We start from the raw sequence: 27,016 nt of genomic DNA on the forward strand, positions 1-27,016 counted from the left end.
CTTTATGGACAAAAATATTTTATCCAGAATATGAATGCTCGCTGATTTTATGAGATTAGCTTAAGACTTAAGTACAAAAAATTGTAAAATACGTTTTTTTTTATGGAATAGGAGGACAAACGAGCGTCCCTGGTGTTTAGTGATCACCGCCGCCCACATTCTCTTGCAACACCAGAGGAATCACAAGAGCGTTGCCGGCCTTTAAGGAAGGTGTACGCACTTTTTTTGAAAGTAAGAATATAGCAATTTAAGGAAGCTCATTCCACAGCTTTGTAGTACGAGTAAGAAAGCTCCTTGAAAATCACACTGTGGAGGACCACCACACATCCAGATGGTGGTTATAGGCTTTATCTGTTTAAAAATGACTAACAAATGCTAGCCGTTTACTACAAAATAAATAAGGGATATTCTTACAAACAGAAATATTTTTTCCAGAACACTAAATGCCCGCTGATTACATCAATTATTTTACTTGCATTATTAGTTTACTTGCACTTGCACAAGAAAAGAGAATGACGCATGTATTCGGGACTCATAGATTAGACAAGTTGGAAACTTAGTTATAGTTGTAGAACAGGATAAAGGTAAAAGAAAATGGGTGGTATGTCTTAAAGAGTGGAAGAAAAAGATAATTTTTTAACAATCTTTAATTATGTACTAATTATTAATTGAAGGTCAATAATTATATTAACACCTTGAATAATTAGAATCCTGAGCTCGATTGTATTGGGCTGGCCATATCAATTACCACCAAGTGGACTTTGGTCGTCTCATAATTTTTTTTTGATAAAAACATTAATAATATTTCGTCTAAAGAATTTGATATTTTTAAAGTTATATCCCTCACTTCTGGGATTAATTATACAAACCAATTGTAACCAAAATTTATGAACGATGCGGGAATCGAACTTGTTAAGAATTTTGGTTACAAATTTAATTTTTATAATAATATGTATCGGTTGAAGCTAGTTGGAAGTACAGTTGACTACAATATTTTATTTAGCTTCACATCTGAACTTACACTGGTATTTTCTGGAGAGTTTAATTCTATATTGAAATGTTAAATCTAACCTATGTAATTATGCCTTAGCATTTTGTACACCATATAAGAGTTTCACCAGTGGGAGGCTACTTTGCACAGGAAGTCGGCTAGATAATGGGTACACAACGGCGCCTATTTCTGCCGTGAAGCAGTTTGTGTAAACATTACTGTGTTTCGGTCTGAAGGGCGCCCTAGCTAGTAGTGGGAAGATGAGACAGAACGGCACTGCATTGTAATAGGCAGGGCGTATTAATTACCATCAGCTGAACGTCCTGCTCGTCATAAAAAAAAAGCTTAATGCAGTCTGAAGCGTAGCACCTTCTTCTTTCCAAAACTACTTTCTTATTCCTGGCTTTCAAAACTGATTCAAATGTTAAATGTTAGTTAACTGATTGTCCAAAGTGCTCAGCTCTGTAAGGCTGTATTTCTTTTTTTTATGAAACTATTGGACGAGACGAGCTGGACGTGCAAATTATACGCTCTGCCCATTACAATGCAGTGCGGTTCAAGATTCTTGAAAAAACCATAAATTCTGAGAGGCGTTACAATTGCGCTCGTCACCTTGAGACATAAGATGCTATGTCTCATTTGTCCAGTAAATCCACTAGTTACGACGCCTTTCAAACCGAAACACAATAATGCTTACACATTTCTGCTTCAGCGTAGAAATAGGCAACGTTGTGGTATTTATAATCTAGCCGACATCTTATGCAAAAGAACCTCCCACGGGTTGACAAACAAGTGACAGATTCGTTGCCAGTCTTTGACATACTCTAAATTTGATGGTGTCTAAGTCATATCGGTTCGGCAACACATTAGTCATCAGATAACTGCACAATGTGTGAAGTAAAAAGTTTCGTGGGCAATGAGAGACACCTATGTGATGGGCGTGAAGCTTTTCTCTTTAACGTAGTGTCGGGCGATGGAATTCAGCTGCTGGTACAACCCTTCGGAAACTCCTCGTTTTATATGCGATAGAAGATACAGATCAGAGCAGGTTTATCTTTGTAAAAAAAATGATTAGGAAAATTACTGGTTAGTTTCAATTAAGTCTTCTAAGATTTATACCTTAGACAATTGGCCCTTATCAAAAAAAATTGCAATTTATTTATTTGATATAAAGTTATTAAAATTTTTTTTTATGGAAAATGGAGGACAAACGAGCGCACCTGGTGTTAAGTGATCACCGCATTCTCCCGCAACACCAGAGGAATCACAGGAGCGTTGCCGGTTTTTGAGGAAGGTGTACGCGCTTTATTTGAAGGTACCCATGTCGTATCGTCCCGGGAACACCGCACAAGGAAGCTCATTCCACAGCTTCGTAGTACGTGGAAGAGAGCTACTTGAAAACCGCACTGTGGAGTACCACCACACATCAAGATGGTGGGGATGATATCCTAATTTGTTTTAAGAAACATAATAAAGTCAGCCACTGTTCAGGTATTATATATAAATAACTTTAAATGGTTTATTAATAAATAGCTCTGTCGTAAACCCTACTACTCCACAGCTGAATATCTAAGTGATCCGACAGCCTGGGAATAGAATATGATTATTTAATAGCAATAGCAATGACAATTCTATATATATATATTTGATTAAAAAGAGCACAAAAGAACTTCTGGGACAGTTTCTTACGGCGCTTCTTCTCTCTCAGAGCGCCATTTGTTTCCGAAGCGGTAGTAGTATCTAGTATATTGGAAATGACATCAGAAAGAATGCTAAAGGAATCTATTTAGAGAAAGTAAATGCATTTAATGCCTTTTAAGAATAAAATTCATTCTTACAATTTCATGAGTGCCTTAACATAATATATATATGGGCGCTGCGTTTAGAAATCTTGCAGTGTCATAATGGAATACCAAATAAATCCAAATATAACTCCCTCACACTTTATTTACAAAAATAATTATAATATAAATAAGTCTTGAGCAATTATTTACAATTCGTACTTACATATCTACATCAACCTATTGGTACATAATATAATTTTGGATGTGCCGTATCTGTACATTAAATATTTTTTCATAAATCTATACTTGTTGTACTTAGGTAACCGAGACAAGTATTTTTTTATTTTAATTTCATTTGTGTTATTTTTATTCCGATCTGTTCAACAAAAAAGGTTTTATTAACGAAATCTCGTACGGTTAGTTTATATATATTTATATATTGTGTAGTTTCGGAATAAATAAATATCCACTAATTAGAATATATTGGAAACTATCACACATAAAGTATCATACTTTATGTGTGATAGTTTCCAATATATAGATAGATAGTTTCCATTAAATTATAATTTTATTCTGAACCGAATTAACTCTTTCAATGATCAACAAGGTGACATTATAATGTTCTAATGCCAAAGCGCAAAGCACAGCAAAAAAAAAGACTGACAGTCGTCAGAATTGAAATTTGAAACTTCTTCCTTCAGTTAACATTCCAAGGAAGTGTTTTTATTTTACTTTCATAAATTTTCATTTCACAACCCTCACATTTTTATAATTATATTCTAAAACCAATACGTATGGTAACTACTGGAAGAGGATTATGTTTCTACGGTTAAGTTTATTCAAATTCCAACGGCAAAGAGATTAAATTCATAGAGCGTTCATTGGCAAATTTTTCATGCAAAAAATTTTTAATGTCGTCCGCTCTATGTATCATATTATATACTTCAATCTCTTGCGAGGCAGTAACTTGAGTTCTGTGCTTTTTCCTCATACCAATAGTACCCAACGTACCTCAAGAAGTCTTCAATTCAAAAACATACGTCAAAGGACACTGCATACGTAAGGGTCTGGCCACAACACTGCGTTGCGGCGGAGAATCGTAAAAATCTACGACGCCGGCATGGCCCTAAGTATTATGTAGACTGGTTAATAATTTAATAAAAAACACTTTAACAAAAGCTTTCGGTTTTTGAGTTGATTTTCTATTTGAATAAATTATTTGAATTTGAAAGCTAGTTGAATGACGCCGCAACGCAGTGTTGTGGCCTGGCCCTAACGAGATAATACACGGGCGGCGACGTGACAGGCTCAAACAAAACTGGAACGTGTTGTAAATGCATAGGAACCGTAACACGTTAACAGAGACTCTGATCTAAAGAGCTAGTGTTGTAAACATCAATCAAGACGTCACTAGCACAATAGAACAGTGGCGTAACTCATCAGTCTCCTTGATATTTAGCCCTACGGCTGGACGAAGCGCTAGGGATGGTACATATAAAGTTATTTATGCAACTGTTGTGTAATAAAGGGTATTAAAACACGAATATGGGTTAATAATAGTATCACATGAGTGTTTTAATACCTAATTATCAACAGTTGCATACAAGACTTTATCTACACCCATAATATAAATCCTCTATAAAAGATCTGAATCATTTAGAGGACCAGTCTCGGCGCCGTACGGCACTCAATAGTTTTATCATCCCAAGATCTCTCAGCGGACGTGTAAATCGTGTGTATGTGTGCATGCGTCGATTCGAGCGCTCTATTATGAAGTTAAACTACTGTTTTATTACTGTATTGTTTCACCGGTTCTCTGTACCGAACGAATGGATTGAACAGCAAAACAACGTCAGCAATGTATTTCCCGCCCCGTGAGTTTGTCACGTCCCTGTCTTTGTGACATATTATATATATCGCGATATTACAGTCCAGTATGTTTTGGATGCCTTGCCTTTTTGTTACTGTGTTTATGGCCTTTTAACGTGATGATTTCTTGTTTGTTTTTAAAATACACTTACAATATGGCCTAATTACAATACATTAAATTTAAATTTTACAATTTCTGTCAAAACACAATTATTGTTAATTGATACACGATAAATGCTCAATATTTCAAATAATATTAGGATTTATCTTAAACATATTAATAACTTACTCACTTACATATTATAGTATAAAAAATCATACCAAATTATCATTTCCAAAATAATTTTGCAATGCTATAATATAAATTACATTTATAAGCATACTTTTAGCAAAAAAAATTTGTCTAAGTAGGTGTAAAATAAGTAATTTTTCAAATCTTTTTAAGCGGTAAAATACACATAAGTATTGTGATATTGTCTACTATATTTAAGGCAGTTCTGTTGAAGTCTAAACTTGATAATTCTGCAAATGTTCCGCATCAAGTCCTGTATTATATGCAGGAATATCTGAAAAAACATAAAAAATTCGATTAAATAAAATATTACCACCAGGCGCACCAGACATTAGTCATACTCGTTACGAAAAAAATATAAGATTTATTACAATTTCCATAAAATTATTACTTTTTTAATCAGCTACCAATGATGAGATTTCTGGAAGAAAATCCTTACGAACTTTACTTTATGGTGATATGTGTCAAGAAAAAATAATATTAACAATATCGAACTATACAGTTTTTTGTTTTATATTTGACACCCCTTAAGTAAATTTTTTTTTTATGAAAATAAGGGATGAGACCAGCAGGATGTTCAGCTGATGTTAATTGATACGCCCTGCCTATTACAATGCAGTGCCGCTCAGGATTCTTGAAAAACCCAAAAATTCTGAGTCACCTTGAGATATAAGATATTAAGTCTCATTTGCCTAGTAATTTCACTACCTACGGCGCCCTTCAGACCGAAATACAGTAATGTTTACACATTACTGCTTCATGGCAGAAATAGGCGCCGTTGTGGTACCCATAATCTAGCCGGCATCCTGTGGAAAAGAGCCTCCCACTGGTGAGAACGGTGAGAAAATAAGAATCAAAATTAGGGTTAGAGCTAAATGTTATCATAGAATTTAGTTTCTGACTAAAATTAAGGAGCTAGTTGGAAAATTAGATAATTTTTACACCAGAAATAAATAACACGATGCCCAAATACCAGTTATTTTAAATACACAACATATACATACGTTCCAGAGTATAAGTGGGTAAACTTTCAGTCAAAGTCGAGTCGTACACATACCTCAGTCAGTCATCAGTCAATGGTCAAACTTGAACGATCCTGTTCCCTCGCAGAATAAACTTTAAATCTTTCTTCCTCCGAGTGTTTTCACTTTCAGTCGTATTATTTGGTTTGGAAGTGGACGTAGTAGTACTACTAGTCAGGGAATCATTATCAGGGAGTGATTCAGCGGGAAGGACACCTATTTCATTGTCACTTATCACAGGAGTTGGTAAGAATGGGACTTGACCTTTATGAAACATTTTCACGTAGTCTTTGTTGAAATTTGGCCCTACTTCAGAGGATCTTTGGTTTTCATTCATATATGCAGCTAGTTTATCTAGATTGTGGTTGATCTTTTGGATTTTAGCAGGTGTTAGACCTTCGTGCTTATAAATAGAAGGAATCACGGATTTTTTTGCAGTAACATAATCGTAAGGTATGTTCGAATTAGCAGTGTTACGTGGATCATATTCAGGATAACTTTCAACCATTGCTGGTTCTCCGTAAGAGTCTACGGCGCCCCATGACATTGGTTTGAATGGGGGAGCGGGTTGAGGCGGGGGAGGTTCTTGGTATGAAGGGAGTGAGTGATGATCATGTGTAGCTGCTGAGAAGACGCCTTTTATAGCGGAGTACACGGAGTTTAGGATGGAAGGTGGGGGTTCAAGGGGAGTGTATCCTGGCTGATGTGCCTCGCTCGTAGAAGGCTCGCCCAGCGGCGTCAATATTACGACTCCGGCATGCACACCGTTCAATTTTCCACGTCCTGTCTCAAAAAATTGTCATTGTAAAGTTGTTGCGTCATCCTCTTCAGTTCAGTCGGAAGTTACATAATCCAATAGGTTACACCTTTCTAAATTCATAAAGATGATCATTATTAACACGGATTCGATGAGCGGTGATTAATCACTTCCCATTTTTTTTTTTTATAATGATTATTACCGAATTATATAACATTATGGACGTAAAAATAGAAAGTAAAGCATCTTTATGTCTGTTGCAATGTTAAAAACACTGCACTAAATGTAAGTCGGTAATAAATAATTTGGTATTTTAAAGATAAAAAACACAAATTTAATTTGTAACCAAAATTTATGGACGACGCGGGTTCGAGTCCCGCATCGATTGCATGTGAAAGAACGACATCTCAAGTCAATTTCCTAATATGCAAATTGAGTTGAGTTGACTTAGTTATTAAGAGCGCTCGGAGGTCGTGGGTTCGAGTCCCGTATCGTCCATAAATTTTGGTTACATAAGTTTAATTTGTGCAGTCGGTAATAAGTTAAGAAATCAATTTGATTTTTTTGTTATTTGTTCAATAGTTGAATAAATGAACCTCACAGCATTTATTACAGGGCGTATATTAGCTTCTGATATTTAGATAAATAAGTGACCCGGTCATTGTGTATCTAAATATCAGAAGCCTCAGGAAAATTTTTGCACCGTCCAATTTGTTTTGTCCTCAATCGCATTTGCATATCGCTATACCAATACGACGACCCATATAGTGTTTAGTGACCCTGCCTGCTGAGCTAGAAGTCCCGGGTTCGTATCCCGGTAGGTGCAAACATTTATATGATGAATAGTTTCTTTCCGAGTCGTAGATGTTGATATATATGTTTAAGTAAGTATATTGTATTAAATATATTACAGGCTATGCCTTGTTTAGGGATAATTGATGTCAACGTTTGTCATAATTATTATTTTATGGTCCTAACGATTCTAATAATAATAAGAGATCACCGCAGGCCGTACTCTCTTGTAACACCAGAGGAATCACAAGAACGTACCGTGCTTATAAGTCGTCATAATATTATAAATATAGATACTAATTCGAACACCGAAAACACATTCGTGGCGAACGAGGATCAACCGGAGGACCCTTGGAGAGAGTCCACGGTTCAACTCTTTCCACTTGTCCACGTTCAATTTAGTTTTAAAATCCTCAGAACTTTCAAGCCGGGGAGTATGGATGCGCCGCAATTATTTCTTTTCTTGTAATTGGTTATGGTAAATTATAGTACCGACGGTGCCCTGTAGAAGGAAAAATATATAGAGAAAAACCATAGACAATAGACTCATTGTCATCTTGAGATTAGAAAATAAATAGTTGAATCCAGCCTGAATTTACTTTGAATGCCGATAATTAACTCTAGTTATAACCGTTTTACTCTAAATTAATATATAACTAGCAGTGCCAAAAACAGTTAAGTTTTAAATTGTACGACATAATACGTCCGATGGTTCTTGTACTTTTTATTTTGTCAAATCACATAATGTCACTAATAAATCATAAATCGACCTTGAAATGTTCAGTTTAACGCTAAACGTTCGCTTTATATTACTCTGAATAACTGAAATTTGTGTTTCTAAAAATGCAGAAAAGATGATTACAGTCGGTGATTGTCTTAGGTTTTTTTGTCATTAATGATTATAAATTAATAATTATTTTAATCTCTATATACTACTCGTACACCCTGGTCACTTGCCCTCGATGTATGAGCAAGGTCACTGGCAGGTATTGACGCCTTAAGTTGATATTTAATATTAGTGGCCTTACAAATCTTAGTATAAAGTTGTACTTGAGAATAAACAAAGAATATGAAAAATTTTTATATAAGTATTATAACTTTATATAAAGTTTATTTTTAAGGCCGTAGCAGTTGTATAATATTTCATTACAATATAATATCGTACAATAAAATTTAAGTAAAACTTAATAAAAAAAACGCTGACGATATAACTTCATCTTTTCACCAGCGTTTGGTCTTTACCTAGAATAAAAAATTGCCTTTTTACTTGTATCATTTTTACAAGTGAGATTTTATATATTTTTCAAATAATGATGTAAAGTTACTAGCTGATCCAGGAAACGTTGTATTGCCAATTAAGGTAATAAAAATAAATCAAATAATTAAATTTTTGGAGTATAACAAATATATGATGACCGATTCTTAGACGTACCAAATATATCGTACATAAAATTTATCGTACTTCAATTATTATTGTATTCGATTGTCATCTTGCAACCCTATTACGTATCTGAGGATGGAACATAATAGTATAAAAATCGTGATTTAAAAACTGGGGTTAATCGTAGAAGGGTGAAAATTTTAAGTTGTATGTATTTTTTAATGTTGAATCATGAAGAAATCATGAATAGATGTTGGCCGATTCTCAGACCCATATAAACACAAATTTTCAAAACTAAACACTTACGTTTTTGACTCGTCAAGTAATTATCAGATTTTTGATTTTCTTTTCGAAAGTTAGCGTACCGTCATGAAAAAAACTGAGTTACCCTCAAGTCGCGCCTAAAGAAGTTTGACTTCAAAACTAAAATCTTTAAAAAGTATTTGCTGTTATATTTTGTCTTTCACGAGCTGCTATTCAACGTTAGTTATGCAACAATCAATCCTGTATCAAAGTGGGTGCCAAACGATTGTTATAACAAAGAAAACAAGTTGTGAGCTAAGTCAACCGTATCGTATTATTTGGATAATATTGAAGCTTGGACTAGTAACTTGAATAATGCGAAAGGTCACGTAAACAGTTATTCGACTTTTTACTTGTACGTTGTACATAACGAACTGCTTAAGTGTTTATAGTGTAACAAGGAGTTTTTATCCGCTAAGAACTCATTGTTCTCTATGGTTGGCCGTCAAGCTAAAGTTAAAGAATAAATGATTAAGAGTTTGAATATTGACTCGAATGTGAAGGTAATCGAATAGTAATTGAATAACGAGAGAGAATAGAGAATGAAGTAAAGTGAAAACGGTCAACCTTTAGTCTAATATTTAATATTTATAATTATAATTTATATGTTGAATAGAAAGTTAAAGTGAATATAGAAGTATTAAAGAAGTTGTTCAATTATTTAAATCCTGCAACGATCCCGCGTGTGAGAGGGAGGACCCACGCGCTACAATAGCAAAGTTTACATCGGGAAAGATATTTGAATGAGATCTGATCTCACTTGCCAATTTACTCGGGAAACTTTGGGAAAAGCATCAAATTGTTAATACTCACATAATTTCTCAATCTTGGAAGACAAAACTATCAAAGAATCAATCTTTTAGTTATGAAAGTTAATATTCCCACGTTAAATTTTTATAACGGTTAGATTATTTTAGTAAAGTGAATTTCCGGTCGTGTCATGTACGATTAATCTACAATAATCAGAGATATTACGTTTATCTTTAAATGTATTTATTGTTATATATTAACAGTTACATACTATAGTCTTGGATAACTTCACTCTGTTTTAGTGTGCATGCTACTGAAAATAGTGGCCAACAGTTCGACGCTATTTTTTTCGACGTGTTCACAGCTGTCACAGCCTGTCTAGATATACATATAAATTATTTCAAGATTATAATCATAATGTACAAAATAAATGATACAAGTAAATGAAAGTATTGTTAAGAATCATTTAGTCAAAGAGAATCAAAGTTACACCTATTTTTATGGGACGTTTAGGGAAAAAATAGAGTGTTTTTTATACATTCATTAAAAAATAATATTCTTCGTGCTTACGTTTGTAGAAAAAACAATATTGTAATAAATAAGGTATTAAATACAACGAATGAAAATATTATTATTCCGGATAATTTAATTAAATAACGTTAAGTTATTGTTCTAAGTACATTTAGAGAGATTTCTTTTAAACTTGTATATACCTTAATTGAAATTTAATTAATTCTCCTTTATTAGTTATGGTTCAGTAGACATTTGAGTTACAAGAGGCTTGGTAGCTGAAGTGTGATACAAATGGTCTAGTTGACCAGCTAACGTCAGGGTGTCGAATTAACAAATCGTAAAAATTCACTCTGATAATTTTTCCCTAACTTGCCAAAAGACAAATATCTTCGAAAATATATTTTTAACTGACTTCAAAAAAGGAGGAGGTTCTCAATTCGTCGGTATTTTTTTTATGTTTGTTACCTCAAAACTTCCGACTGCGTGTACCGATTTTGATAATTCTTTTTTATATGTAAGCTGGTGCTTCCCGTGTAGCCTCATTGTTATTTGGTCCAGATCTGACAATGGCATCCATGAGAAAACCATAAAAGTCTTAAATTTGCTATACATACGTTTAGCAAAGTACATGATAAATTTACGAATAACTCAATATTGCGTCAACCGATTTCGATGATTCTTTTTTTTATTGGAAAGGATATACTTCAAAGATAGATTGGTGAGAGGTTCTGATTAAAAGTAACGGAACTCTTAAATTCTTAAATTCAAATTCAAATTCAAATATTTTTATTCAAAATAGGATTTATAATCACTTATTGAGCGTCAAAATCTACAAATTAACGGAGCAAATTAACGAGACTCGGCCGAATCTTGTTTATGGTATCCGGATATTTAAGTCATCTACCATAACATAGTTGGTCAAGTGATTGTCGTAGTCGAATATGATGATCAATGGACTCCTTAACGACTTACAGTAAGGGTGTGATCTGCGGCAGAATTTCTAACTGTCTGTAATCAAATTTCAAAGCCCTTACGTTCATTGCTGCATTGAAAAATTAAGACATATATTTAGACATGTTGTTAGTTAGTGTTCAAATTCACTAAAAATCAAAAAATAAATAAAAATTAACAAAAAAACAACCGACTTCAAAAACACTATTCCGAAACAATATATATAATATGCACTAAAAAATATAAAAATAATTGCGCATTTTTATACAATCTAATTAATTAATCTAATTCTAGTTACAATGATTGTAATTTTTGGAGTCGGTGTCATCCAAGATAGGTTTGTAACTACATACATAGTTATAGGTCAGATGTGCTTGAGTCGTGAGGAGGCGAGAGGCGAGAGCGGGTCGCGGTGGAAGGACACCGATTCCAAAAATAACAATAACCGTAACTAGAAATAGATTAATTAATTAGATTGTATAAAAATACGCAATTATTTTTATACTTCTTAATGCATATTATATCTATTGTTTTGGAATAGTTTTTTATTTTATTTTTAACAGCAAAGTTTTTATTCATTCACTTTCATTTATTTACTCAACAGGTCTGTCAATGTATTACACAAGTATTAGAATTTGCTTAAAGAGTTTCGAAAACCAATACGACTCCTCTCAACCAAATAGTTTTGTAACTGCATTAAATAGGTATATTCTGTAACACTAACAAAAGCCTGTTTACAAGGAATTGGTCATGCAGGTCGGTGTTTATAATGATGTAACGTAAGTTCAGATGTCTATCATTTAAATACAATGCCCGGCACTGCATAATACTTCCTTCTAAAACAGATTTATTACGAAGTGTCAAATTATCATACGTATTTATTTAGGTACGTAGTTACTAAAGTAGTTAAGTGAAACAACTGTGACAAAAACATTGTTTTTAGAATTTTCTTCAGGGCTTTTTTTATGAAAATAAGGGACGAGAGAAGACGTTAAGTCTCATTTGCCCAGTAATTTGAAAGAAAGAAAAAGAAAGAAAACTAGCTATGGCGCCCATCAGACCGAAACACAGTAAATTTTTACACATTACTGCTTCACGGCAGATATAGGCGCCGTTGTGGTACCCATAATCTAGTCGGCTTCCTGTGCAAAGGAGCCTGCCACTGGCTGGACCCATTTGAATGCAGTTCACTTATGTGTTATGGCAAGCTCTTCGTTATAGGCTAAAGACATGATCGATTTTGGTCCGGCCGAACCATGGGACGCGGTTTGTTAGCTAACCATATTCAATGGTATGTCGCATTGTCCACAATGTTTTTTTTCTCGTCATCACACCACGGGTTTTACACTCTGAAATTATTATTAGTGATGTATCAACTTCTATTCTCAGCATCTCGACAATCTCCACAATGTTTTTTTTCTCGTCATCACACCACGGGTTTTACACTCTGAAATTAATATTAGTGATGTATCAACTTCTATTCTCAGCATCTCGACAATCTCCATGGTGTAGATAACGAATTATTGTAGACGGAATTGTGGCTCCCCTTTCTGGGACTTAACTCAGAGGGGTCAGGACTTTTACTATGTTTATGTCCGAACAATGCAATAAAGTTCCAAAGTCATACGAGAAAATGAGACATGCCAGATTTGCACCTCATGGTAAGGGGCCCTGCCCATTAGACTGTAGTGCCGCGTCAGATTCTTGATTGAACCCATAAATCTCAGGGACATTGCAATTGCGCTCGTCAATTTGAGACATAAGGTGTTAAAGTTTAGATTTATTGAGCGTACTTAGACTTTGCACAGAGCAAACTTACGTAAAACTTAGCTAAGTGTGATAAAACGCGAATTTGACTTTTTGCATTCGACAGAGTTACCTTAAGCTCAGCATAATTTCAGTTGCCAATTGACTATGAAAAGGAAATCAAAGGTAAACAAGCTTACACTCAGCTAAGGCATAAAATGTTTAAAGAATAGGGAAGTCCCAGGCCCAAAGGTGTCGTAAGAGGTGACTAAGGGCATTTACCAGCGGAAGGCTTCTTTGCATAGGACTATTGGCACCAAGCGTGTGGTGGCGCCTTTTTCTGCCATGAAGTAGCTCAGAATTTGTTTAGTCCTTCAAGAATCCTGAGCAGCACTGCATTGTAATGGGCAGAGAATTTCAATTACTATCAGCTGAACGTCCTGTTCGTCTCGTCCCTTCTTGTCATTAAAAAACCGCTGTGGCACCTAGCCGGCATTCAGTGCAAAGGAGTCGCCCACTGTTAAGAAACTATGTATGCATACAATAATGTATTTTAATGTGTCTTTTTATCGTTTCATTTAATCTTAGATAGATCTCACAGCATAAAAAATAAAATAATAGTTTGACTGATAGTTGAAATTTGACATGCGGAAATATTATAAAATACTATAATATATATCAATTTGTAGAACACAACCTCAATTATCAATTTGTATTTTGACCCAGATTTGTACCGGAATTTTAAAAGGGTGAATTCACCAATAATATTACGTATACGACACTTGAACCGTGCAAATGTAGGTCTGTGGTATGACGTAACAGTACTTTCACTAAAAGGGTGACTAAACCACAGAGTAGGTAAGATACAGATATATCAATCCTGTGTTTCCTCGATGTTTGTTTACAGTGAAAGTAGGAAACATTCGATATACTGAAGTGGCTTACTATTATATAATTGTTATCTAAGTAGAATAATTGTTTCACAATTAGTCGTCATCATATAAATATATATTATAGTAAGCATCCGTCATATTTTTTCCTACCACAGACCCTACCTTATTCATCACATATTTAAATATATTTTACCTTTTTTTTGTATGTTGTTGGGTGTGTGTTTGGTTTTCTTAATTGAAATTGTTAGAAAATCAGTGCTATCTAAAATGTAATGAATGGCGATCTTTTCTGTCAATAACACTTAATTACACATAGATCAAACTTATATGTAGTATTCAATAAATAAGAAATGACATCAAAAAGATTTCTAAAGGAATAAATTTTGGGAAAATAAAATTTAAAGCCTTTATGCCTTAAGATAAAGTTTTTAGTAAAACATCACACAATTGGTAAATATATATCTAAATATCGTAGATTTATTATTATTAACGTTGTCTATACACTGTTTGTCTGCGCGTCTGATCAAGATATTCTCAAAAATGGCTAAAGTAATTTAAATTCGGTTATATCTAATGTATTTGGCAGCTTGCGAAACATTTAGTGTTAGTTTCATTTCAATTTGCAGTTTATAAACAAAATAGAGAAGTCAGTTGAAATAAAATGAAGAAAACCTAATTCAACTGTCAAATTGAAACGTTAACATAAACACAGGCGCCATTTTGTTTCAAAAACAATTTAATGCATTGTTTATTTGATCGTTGACAAGTAATAAACAAATATGATGTTTTACAAAACTACTTTCAAACACATAACATATATTTATATATAAACGCATACCGTAATGTTTTGTTGTTTGTTACGTCAACGGATGCCGGCTTCGTCTCCAAGTGAAAGTGACGTTATGCAAATGACGTAAAGTAACATTTCGGCAACTTTGGATCATACGAATATACATGGAAGCATTTTTGAATAAAAAAGCAATTGTTACATTATTATATCAGTATCAGTATCCTTATAAAATCAGATTCGGAAGTAATTAAGTAGATATTAATCAAATTGGCAAACGTTGAGTTTTCTATAAATATTTATGAAACTCAAATATATGTCTAATTTGATTCAACGGGATTCATAATATGCATCAAAAAGTATTTACTTGTATAAAATATTTTTATTAAAAATAGGATTATACAGCACTTATTAAACGTCAAAAAATTACCATCCATTCGAGCGGCCATCTTTTTTTTAATATTGTTATAATGTAATATCGAACAATAAAGCCTGGGTTATAGTTACCTAAATCACATAAACGTCTTTTAACAATTCTTTTGAATTTTGTAACACATTTGTTTTGTACATTTTCTGGAATTTTGTTGTAAAAGCACACATTGCCCAAGAAAGGGCTTACTAACTCGACTTAAGTGAGCAGTAAATATATAAGAAGACTATGTTTGTTCCTGGTGTTAACATTATGATAATATATATATGTATATATTAAATATGATACCACAGTTTCTGGATAATTAAAATGGCTTATATACATGACCTAGGTTATAATAGCCCTCTTCTGCGCAATTATGGTATTAGGATGGTTATTCTACCAGTTAACCTAAATAAAATTAAATTTCATGCATCGAAAATGTAGTAAAATAATGCAACGAGAAATAAATAAAAAAATAAAACCAATTAATGTGTTAGGAATACCCAGACCACGACCAGAACAGTATATATTCTACAAAAATTATTATTCCTTTGACGAAAAACCCATCATGGTAAAGAATATAAAACATTGGAGTAAAGAGGTTCTATTTATAGAAAAGAAGAAAACGGTAATGATAAAACTCTTACCAAATTGAATTGAATAAATCGTTATATCGATAAATTAATTCTGGCGAGGGCTGGGGCATCGGTATTATTTCATCGTCATCGACTGACGACATCACTATTAACTCTGAAAAATTAAATCCAGTAACGTAACAGTTAAAAATAACAGTTATGTGTACGCTTGTACTCTGTGACTATACGTATTATTGAACATTAGAACAATTTTACTTGAATGTAGATAATATATAAATTATATAATGCATTAAACATGTTAATTAGGATTTTGTAATTTGAAACATAATTAACTGTTGTGAAAGGTGTGTCTAATATTATGTAAGAATTTACATCTTTATTTCTGTTGTAACTTAAGAGTATTATAGATATATTCTTGCTTTCGCAAATGATTATATTTTGAGAATAAACGTTTCCATTAAGTATTATTCAAAGACATGTTTCCGGTTGTTGGTTACTGTTAAATGTGTTGTATCACTATGATACGCATGAAATAACGCAGTTAATTTTCTAATGCTAATTTTATAATTTATGAGGTTAGTACATATTAATTTCTCAAATTTTAACTTTCAAATTAATTTACTAAAACGTCGTGATCCCTAAAATAATGATTATTACCATAGAGATATGCTTAGAATATACTATCGTACAGATTATCAGACAGTCCGAAGTGCGTGTCCAATTTTAACTTTTTCAATGTTTGCGTTAGCAAGTTTAATATTCAAAATGCTAAGAAGCTAATACCATGTGTGGCTGACTGTTTACGATTTGACATATGTTTGTTACATTGTATCAATTTTACTAAATTTCATCAAAATCGGTTCAGTAGCTCCGGGGTAAAAGCACAACAAATAAACTTATTTTCTCATGAATAGTATAATTATAGATTTTTTTCTCTTTATTATTTTAAACACTGCTGTTCATTCTATAAGGTGAACCGTGGTAGACTATAATTGTCTATGTTGTCTTATTTAATAATAAGTGAATATTATGCTGTTGTCAACCCTAATAAAATAATAAATAAGTAGTTTCTGTATTTTTGGTATTGTTTATAGAATACTAGTTTTTCCCGCGACCTCTCGCCTGCAAACTTTGGGTAGCATCTTTATTTTTTAATATACTTACTTTGCAAATAATACGCAACAAACTGCTGTGGTTAATACATTTTTATAAGCTACCAACTATAGAATTTTCAGCCCCCTTTTCACTCCACACAGGTCTACATTTTAACATTGCTAAAACAAATATTTATCTATTTCTTATCAAGTGCCTTAATACAAAGTTTCATAGTGTTATCTTCGATAGTGACGCACTTTCATACAAATTTCCAACCCCTATTACAACTCCGCCAAGCCTTTTATTCGCGATAAAAGGTAGCTTATGTCCTTTCCTAAGCTCTTGTCTATCTATGTACTAAATTTCATCAAAATCGGTTTTGTGGTTTTGGCGTGAAAGCGTAACAAACAAACTTACATTCACATTTATAATATATGAAGGGATGTAGCAAGTATTCTTTAAAAAATATTTAAAATATATTCTAATATTTCTAATATATTCTATGTTTTGATTCTATTATATATATAAAATATAAATATATCTACTTAATAGGCAACAACGTATAACTGTTTTTATTGTTCGATTTAAAAAAAATCATCACATTGTGTTTTTTTTAATATATTGGATCGATCGTATTTAATAAACCTGCCACATCTTCAGTCAAATGTTTGTACACGAAAAAATACTCTAGATATTTCCAAATATTTAGTTTATAGGTATTATTAAATCTGTCACAGATAATTTAATGGTTGTATTCAAGCAACAGATACGGTCGTTAATCTTAAACGAGTATTAATCTAAGAAACGTGGTATTAATTTAATTATACTATTAAATTTACATTGTCTCAAACAAACTATAAACATAAATGCTTTTCAATGAAATACCTATAATGCAATAAATTGACTAATATAGATATTTACGGCCATATAAATAAACTTAGTATAAGGTAATAATTGAGAATATATCAAGAATATGCATAATGTTTACAAATATACATTTTGCTCATGATTGGTTTATTCGGACGTATAGCATTCCCCGCGTTTATTTGCAAATTGCTCACATTCAGAAAACTTCAGAATTATCATTGACAGTGTTGTCAGTGATATTGTCAACATTTTGCATATTCTTGGTTTATTCTCAGGTATAATTTTATACCAAGTTTATTTGTAAGGCCGTTAAAATACAATATTACTAGACGAACCGTGTGTTTATATCGCAATCAATAATTAATGATCTCACTGAATGACTCTTAAAACTATATAAGATGACGCATCCTAAAAAATAAATTTTCTATTCACTTCATTCTAAATTATTAATTTATTATTACAATTACCATTGGTGCGGTTATCCCCAAACTAGGCATAGCCTGTACTATAGAACAAGATTACGATATATAATATAAAATATGTACATACTTTTACACACATAAAAACATCCATGACTCGGAAACGAACATACCATAGTCATCATAAAAATGCTTACACTTACCGGGATTCGAACCCGGAAACACAAGCTCAGTGTACAGAGTCACTAGGCTTTATGGGTCGTCAAAATTAACAATAACTTACAGATATAATAAATATAATTCTGTATGAATTTAGAAATCTATAATTTTAAGCGTTTTTTTTTGGTTAGTAGCGACAGTATATACTTAATCCACCCTGATACATTATTCCCTTTACCCTACATTTGGTGCAATGTCTCGTTTCTTGTCATTGCAACATTAATAATTTATTCGGAATTTAAATGTACTTGTATATTTACTAATGTCTGACGACTTACGATCGCTTTCGATAAATATGCAATATCTAGTTTGAGATATATAATCCAGATTTTAGGTCATCCGTCAATCAATCTTGTAACGTCAATATGTCAATCTTAAGTTTCAAGTCCATTAAGTAAAGAGAACCACACTAAAGAGAGTCACATTGATACAGGTAGAAATCAAAATATTTCAAAACGTCATCCCGTATATGGATTGGAAAAAGAGATAAAAAGTTAAATAGATCAGTTATTAAATTTTAATTAATCCCAAAAGCAGCAAATGGATTTAAATATCAATCTCCGTTCGCCAATCTAGGATTCGTATTGAATAATTGGCCATTAGATAATAGGCAGTAGGCAGCAGATAATAGGCGGCTTGACAACAGCTGAGGTAACAATGTAAATCAGCTAAGCTCCTTCTAGAAGTAAATTGCTTAGAGGCAATGTGTTGTTCTACATTATACTAATTATAAGAGAAATTCACGTAAGAATAAAAGCTAGCATTCTTCCCGTAAACTCTAATTCTTACAAACATGACAGGTTCAAGAAAAGTATGTATTATTATGTTTTAATTAGTTTTTCCATTGCAGCGTTTTACTTGAAATATATTTCCGTGTTCAGAATCAATTAATAAGTTTTTTTTAAACATAAATTTATTAACACCTCAGTCTTGTTTTAAATTAATTAGAATTAACTAACTATTAATTCAGTTACGTATTTAATTAATAATTTAGTAACAATACTCAAGAAGCAAGTGGCATATCTGTGTTGTTGATCTTTGACGTGAAAAGATGATTTAAAACGATTCTGAAAATTATTTTATGAAATAGTTATTTGTGAAATATAATAATTGTGGTGCTTACCGTCTAATTGAGATGGATATTTGTGTGCTGCAAAACCTGTGGGCGCAGAATGGGCATAATGGGCAGGCGCAGTGGGGGCGCTGTAGCCGGTTGGCGCCGCGAACTCTATATGTGATGGAGGAGGCCCATATACTGCTGTGGCTGAAAAAATATAATGATCTATTAGATTAATTATACGTCTAGATGCAGCCTCTTGCTGCTAGACAGCCGACGATAACAGGCCAGGTTTACTACTTTAGTGTGCGTAACAAGCTACGTCTTACACTCTCGATTTGTATCACACTTTGTGTTAGTGTGCGTGCCTTGCTTAAAATAGAGGTTAACTATCCACCTCTTTTTACTTCGACGTTTTCACAGCTGTCCAAGTCTATCTAGACAAAGCAGTCCAATTTATTAAAATAACCCTTAGTTAATACTAAGATGTTGAATGTCTTACCATTTATATTTTATCTTGTAAAATTTTAATTACTTCAACTCTCATTTCTTCTAACTCTCCAAAACATATGTTATATTTTACTGATGATTTAAGATACCATGACACTGTTCATATAGCAAAGTAAAGTTTTGATAAATTAAACAAAAGACTTAATTTATAAATCGGAATGCGATGCCTCACTCCGTGACCATGCATAATTCACACGACATGCACAATGAAAAGTACTTGGTTATATCTAAACGCAGATGTCAAAGTGTATATTATTTCTCACGTTGTGTAATCGAATGAGGGATTGGCTATGAAATGAACAACGTATAAAGTATTACATATATACATATTATAATAAAATCTCTCATGAATGTAAAATTGCATTGATCGCTTGAATACTTAATACAATAAATACATTAAATCTACCAATGGGAGGCTCCTTGCACAGGATGCCGGATTATGGATATCACAACGGCGCCTATTTTTGCCGTGAAGCAGAAATGTGTAAACATTACTGTATTTCGGTATAAAGGACGCCGCAGCTAGTGAAATTACTGGGCAAATGAGACTGAACATCTTACGTCTCAAGGTGACGAGCGCAACTATAGTGCCGTTCAGAACGTTTGGACTTTTCAAGAATCCGGAGCGGCACTGCATTATAATTGGCAGGCAGGGCATATCAATTACCATCAGCTGAACGTCCCACTCGTCTCGTCCCTTATTTTCATTAAAAAAAAAACAAGCAATTTTTTTTCCATAAGTTTCTTTTTTATATAAATATTTAATGTTAAACAAACTTAACACTGTAAGTATCAACATAAATGACTTCAATTGATTCCGTAGCTAAATAATTATACGTTTAAACAATTTGTTATTGAGAAGTATGCGGATGGGAGCGAATGAAACGACGGCTAATATCACACTGCGTTTATTATAGACTAAAGAGCTCCGCGTAGATGTAACTACGCTACCCAAGTATAACTACATATACATCAGTTATGATTAAAAAAAAGTTAAAGTGTTAGCCTTCACTTCTAAGATTAATAATAATAAATAATTAAATCTGGGCACCATAGGTCGTGGGTTCGAGTCCCGCATCGTTCATAAAATTTTGTTTTCAAATTTTATTTGTGTACTTTTACGTTTATCCAATTTTCCGTACCCGTTATAATTAGTTGTTATAACCTGTACAACAATTATTTTTAAAAGACCAGTTAGTATTAGAGTCGATCTAATTTATCAAGCTTTCATATAATCTATATATATAAAAATGAATTGCTGTTCATTAGCCTCGCTAAAACTCGAGAACGGCTGGACCGATTTGGCAAATTTAGGTCAGGAATTATTTGTGGAAGTCCAGAGAAGGTTTAAAAGGTGAATAAATAGGAAAATACTGCTAAATTAAATAAAAACAACACATTTGATTTTCCTTTGATGTGTCCATACATAATTTCTATGAGAAAATTTATTGACGCACGGTTTGACAGTTCTGCTGTGAAACAATTTCATTACGACAGCAGGGTTCATATTGTACGAAGTAATTTTTGATATTATGATATATTATTGACAAATTCATATTAAAACATTATTTTATTTATTATATACAGAACCACGTCTGTCGGGTCAGCTAGTTTATAAAAGTTTTTCACTAAAACTATTCCTGTAATGAAGACATTTCACATTTATTATGTACGCATTATAATTAGAAAGTACATATAAATAATACACACACTTTCGAATCTTTACATCTTTGTAACTTGACGCGACAGGCAATTAATACAGAAAACCATAGCTGATGTTATAATATGTTTTTCTAGAATATTCAGGGACTAAAGATACTGCTAATTATGATGCTAAAGAAATAGAAGTGATAAAAAAAGATGTAAATGTACTTGATCTATATTTATAGATACATATATTTTTATGACACTTTTTGTCATAGATAGACTAGACGAGCAGGACGATCAGCTGAGGGTAATTGATACGTCCTGCACATTACAATGCAGTGACGCTCAAGAGTCTTGAAAAACCCAATAATTCTGAGCGGCATTACAATAGCTCGTCACCTTGAGACATAAGAAGTCAAGTCTCATTCGGCCAGTAATTTAGTAGTAATGTAATAGTTTTGAGGCTTATATATTTTAAAGCGAATAGACCTAAATACTATCCCTCATGTGTTGAGAAATCTAATAAATAACAAATTTTTGATAGAACAATAATCATAGTTACTCTGTTTTTTTTATATATATACAAGAGGGGGTAAACGGGCAAGAGTCTCACGGGATGGGGAGAGGTGAGGCAACCGCCTATGGACATTCGCAACAACAGGTTTAAGGTGGGAGTATTCTCTTTTCTTGAAGGTCCCTAAGTCGTATCTGTTCGGGAAAACCGCAGCCGGTAATTGATTCCACAAAGTGGCTGTGCGAGGTAAGAAATTTCTAGCAAAACGCGCGGTTGTGGAATGCCAGACGTCAACGTGTTGCGGGTGGTATTTTGTATTTTGATGTAATGTCCGGTGGTGGAATTCGGCTGCCGGAATCAACCCGAACAGCTCCTCTGAGCACTCCCCGTAATAAATGCTTCTTGCCCATTAACAGCTTCTTACATTTGAACACATGCAACGAGGAACGGCTCGAATCATCTCCGATCAAGTCATCTCCGATCGGCTTGATTCTTTGGCATGTCGTAGAAGTGCGGATTCTCTCTGCATCTGTTACAAGGAGTGTTTCGAGAAGTTGTTCAGGTTAATACTATTAGTAGCCTCACTACGATAAAATGCGAAATTCAACCCTTGATTGGTTCAATTTCTGTCTTGCATTCCACAACCGCGGATTTCCGAGAAGCAAGATTGGAGCATACTCCAACGGCATAGCAAAATAGCTCCCAGAGTTCTTTTTCGTTTCTATCATTAATTCGAAGCGGGTAGTTAGAAAAAAAAATCCTATTAATCGATTGTTTTCCTAGACAAATCTTCAAAATTCCTTAACTTATCGATCTTATCGATCTGTAACTGTACACAGTTTTACATAAATCGTTTGGATATAAACAGAGTTACTTTCGCATTTATTATATTGTTTTGGATTTCAAAGCATGAACGGAGATTTGAAATATTACTCACCATGGGGCTTCTTCTCACTCAAGGCTGCAGAGCTCACAATTTTCTTCCCCAAGTTGCTAACGGCGTCTCCCTTCACAGAGATGACTTTCCCGAGGGTCGCAGCCAGGTGGCCACCGCCTTTGATGAGCTGTCCTTTCAAGATGGTCACTCCACCAGTTATCGCCTTAACGGCTTGGAAGAGGGTGTAGAAAATGGATTTCTTTAATCCTAAAAAGTCGTATTTCTCTTCGTGCTGTTGGAAATAAAAAGGTCATAATGAAATTGCAAAAATCACATTAAAATTTACGATAGTGTCTTAACTGCTTTAGAAGTATTGATTGGTATCAGGTGCTTCTTCGAAGAAATTATCATAAGATATGAAGTACCTTAAATACATTATGCATTTAATATAGATCAATATGGCCCTGTACAGTATGTAATTTAAATGAGTATTTTCAAAGATATTAAGATTTAAAATGTTAAGACATATCGGCCGTGCCGGCCGAAGACTGGCGGCGCGTGCCTATGTAAATGCTTGTTGTAAATAGCCTTATAACCCTTTATGTATATCTTTTTAATTTATATGGTAAAACAACCTTTGCTGGGTCAGCTATATATATATGTAAAATATAAACGTAGGCGGGGCGCAGATGGCCAGGGTATCTGAAGGAATTGGAGGAGGAAGGATCTTGGAGTGAATCTCAATCCCAACTTGACGTTTCGTGATGTCATTAAGGTTTGTAAGAAAGCTGGGTTTATATTGCGTATGGCTCGTAGTTTTTCAAATATTAAGACTATTATAATTAATATAACGCTTTGGTTAGAAGTCTGTTAGAATATAGCGCCATTATCTGGGCGCCTCATAAAGCCAAATATAGTCTAATGTTAGAGCGTATACAAAACAAATTTACGAGGTACCTCTGTATAGGTTCTGAGGCTCTACGAGGTTTACCCTTTTTATCCGCTTATATACCCCATATTATTTATTTTGGGTATTGTAGGATATAGCGAGCTGAGGGTGAGAAGGGAGCTGGAGCTGATCTCATATCTATTTAAAGTCTTAAGAGGGAAGGTGCATAATGCGGATATATTGAGTAGACTGCATTTTGTTGTTCCGGATAGGTACGTATGGCGCCGACGTCGGCCGCCGTTGCTGATGGTGCCGTCCGCGCGCACCAACTTGTTAAGCCAGGCAGCGGTGACCCGTGCACTTCGTACAATTAACGAAATAGCCTCACAGTCGGATCTGTTTTGTTGCACTCAGGGTGAATTCACGAGAGTCGCATTATTTATAATATGTTATAAAATTTAAATATAAAATGTGAAATGTAATAGTGTATGTATTGGATATTGGATGATAGTGAGAATGATAGTGTGTATTTTGTTAAAATAAATAAATATTTAAACATCATGAGTCATCGAACTTACCGGCTCGTATGAATATCCAGGATGGTGTTCTTCATGTCCCGTCTTACTGGAAGCTGATGCGAACAGCGAGGCAGCTCCGGCTGAAGCCTGTCCCAGTAAACCCACTTTGCTCTGGATACCAGACGATGCTTTGGATACCACTGAAGTTAGTGCTTGTTGTGCTGAAGAACGTTTGGTTCTAGAACAATGACATCGCGGATGATTATTCCACTTATATGTTTTTGCTAACCAGAAAAAGAAATAAAAAGTATCTCCTGGGCTAAAAGTATGTCCTCATGCATATATACATTATAATATAAATTATGTTACACAAATAAAACTGGCAATAAAATTTTATGAACTGTGCCTGATGATGACTTCCAACTGTGCCAACCGTTCGAGTGACGCATCGCTTATAAAATCTTGTATGCTTTGTTCAACTCTCAGGTTATGGCTTCATCTACAGGATCCACTTTACTGTGTGTTGTTTCTTATTGTCAAGAGTCCACCAGACTATCAGATCATATAAGGTCGCTACCGACCTTTTCTCCTTCCCACAGGCACGCAGCAAATCCGAGATTTGAGTATCCTTAAGAGACGTCACGCGACTGTTTTTGCGTAGTCTTTGCGGCCTCCACTGCCCACGTCTTCCTAAGATTTGAAGAACCTGATGAACGCCGTCCAGGTAGAAAAAATTGAGCCTACCTGGTTCCGTTACTCTGTACTCTTCCATTTAGATAACACAGTCTCACCTTACGTAAGTTGGTCGACTATTTTTCTCTTCTACCTCATTTATCATGGGGCTTTTCTGAAGAGCTGTTTGACCAAATCATCCAGCTACTTTACCATATTGGTCTAGCCACACAGGTGATATGGATTCCGTCTGTTATACAATACAAATATTTCATTTTGTCTCAAAACAAAACGTGTTATACAAAAAAACATGTACAAGTAACTATATACGAGTACATATAATACCTACTACACAACATAACATATCAAAAGAATTAGTTTAAAGTATTAGTTTTTACCATAAAAAAGATCGGGCAATGTAGAATAGTTACGAGACCGTAAGTATTTTCATTCTCAGTATTTTTTATGGATTGGAAAGAAACAGAAATAAAACTTATTATATCATTTCAAATTCCTGCTTAAAGTAAAGGCATAATAAGGAATGTGCATCAGGTAGAAATCCTACTGGTGTCGGTGAGGGTTAGTGCGGAACAAGAAACCAGCGATTTGTGAATGTAATTGTTAACTGAACGAATTTTTGTGGGGTAATTTTTTAACATTGTTTTGTTTTTCATAAATTTAGAAATAGGGTAACATGAGATAAAGATAAACCAGTTTTACTCTCCTGTTTTTCGAAATAATAATTATGAAAGTAAAGTAAAGTAAAGTATTCATTTATTCATGAAAACACAAAACATTATATACATAGTAAAATTAACAAATTTAAAAATACGGCGTCATGAAAAGGACACCCACTCAGCATTTTTTGGAATTGAAATAAGGATCACCTCAATTCCAACACTGATTTTCAGTAGGAACCTAGCAAGTCGACCTGTTGACAGCAGCTGTAGACAACACGGTTCCTTTATTTATAGGTCTTAAAAGTGACCGTCTACAAATATTACAAAAAGAGAAGAAACTAAACTAAGCTACATTGAATTTAATGGGAGTTTTAAAAGTTTTTTTTTTTATCAAAATAAATAGGGTATATTTTGTGTTTATTTTTTTTTAATATTATTATTGAAGCTGTTTATTTTATGATTATTATTATTTTTGTGCCTCTAAACACTTTTGTTTCTCTAATAGAAAAGATTTGCAATATGCGATCATAATATTTGTAATACAAATGGGGATCCAACCCGCAACTTGCAGTAAGTTAGGTAGAGGATGCTAAGACTAACGCTAAACTTGAGTCATTCATGTCTTTACGAACCTCATGATTTCTTCGGCAGCCAGGCCTTCAGCGAGATGTTCCAGCTGTTGTGGCGTCATTCTGCTGATTGCTGCCATGTCGATGATGTCCAATGTCAGGGTCGGTCGAGGTGCCGGGGCGGCCAGAGATGTGGCCATGCACACGATGCATACCCAGGCCTAATAAACAAAAATATAAAGCTTAGTTCAGACTATATCTCGGTCTTAGGGAGAGCAGAGGAATTAGGGCTGAGGCAAAGAGTTTGTACAGTAGATTGTGGTTTTATTTTTATGTCAGACTGTAATAAACATTCGAAACACATGGAATAGTTTCTTTTGAAGTTATGCTTCTTTTGGCGCGTTAAGAAAATTATCAGACTATCTGACTGACGTTAGCAGGTCAACTAGACCATTTGTGTTACACTTCAGCTACCAAGTCTCTTGTAACTCATATGTCTACTGAACCACAACCAATGAACGAGAGTTAAATAAATTTAAATTTATATACAAGTTTTAAGATAAAAAACATCTCTCTAATTGTAATTATAAAAATAATTTAATGATATTTAATTACACGTTGCCTAGCCAAATGTAATAACAGGT

The 27,016-nt window shown here is 33.8% G+C and overlaps 1 protein-coding gene across 3 annotated transcripts in view; it reads right to left on the reverse strand.

Moving 5' to 3' along the window:
- Positions 1-2,920: 2,920 nt before the first annotated feature.
- LOC126964830 (uncharacterized) overlaps positions 2,921-27,016 on the reverse strand; it is a 38,998-nt gene continuing 14,902 nt past the window's right edge. The window contains exons 2-7 of one of the 3 annotated variants that reach the window (XM_050808138.1): positions 26,436-26,593; positions 24,512-24,689; positions 23,105-23,336; positions 19,563-19,703; positions 5,994-6,741; positions 2,921-5,210 (exon numbers count right to left, since the gene is read on the reverse strand). In XM_050808138.1, the coding sequence (XP_050664095.1) occupies positions 6,017-6,741; positions 19,563-19,703; positions 23,105-23,336; positions 24,512-24,689; positions 26,436-26,593 (1,434 nt within the window). In that variant the 3' untranslated portion in view covers positions 2,921-5,210; positions 5,994-6,016. Of the gene's footprint in view, positions 5,211-5,993; positions 6,742-15,871; positions 15,994-19,562; positions 19,704-23,104; positions 23,337-24,511; positions 24,690-26,435; positions 26,594-27,016 lie in introns of those variants that run through there. The other 2 variants (XM_050808140.1, XM_050808139.1) reach the window with 2 other exon arrangements.

This window comes from Leptidea sinapis, chromosome 6 (assembly GCF_905404315.1).
Source record: "Leptidea sinapis chromosome 6, ilLepSina1.1, whole genome shotgun sequence".
NCBI lineage: Eukaryota > Metazoa > Arthropoda > Insecta > Lepidoptera > Pieridae > Leptidea > Leptidea sinapis.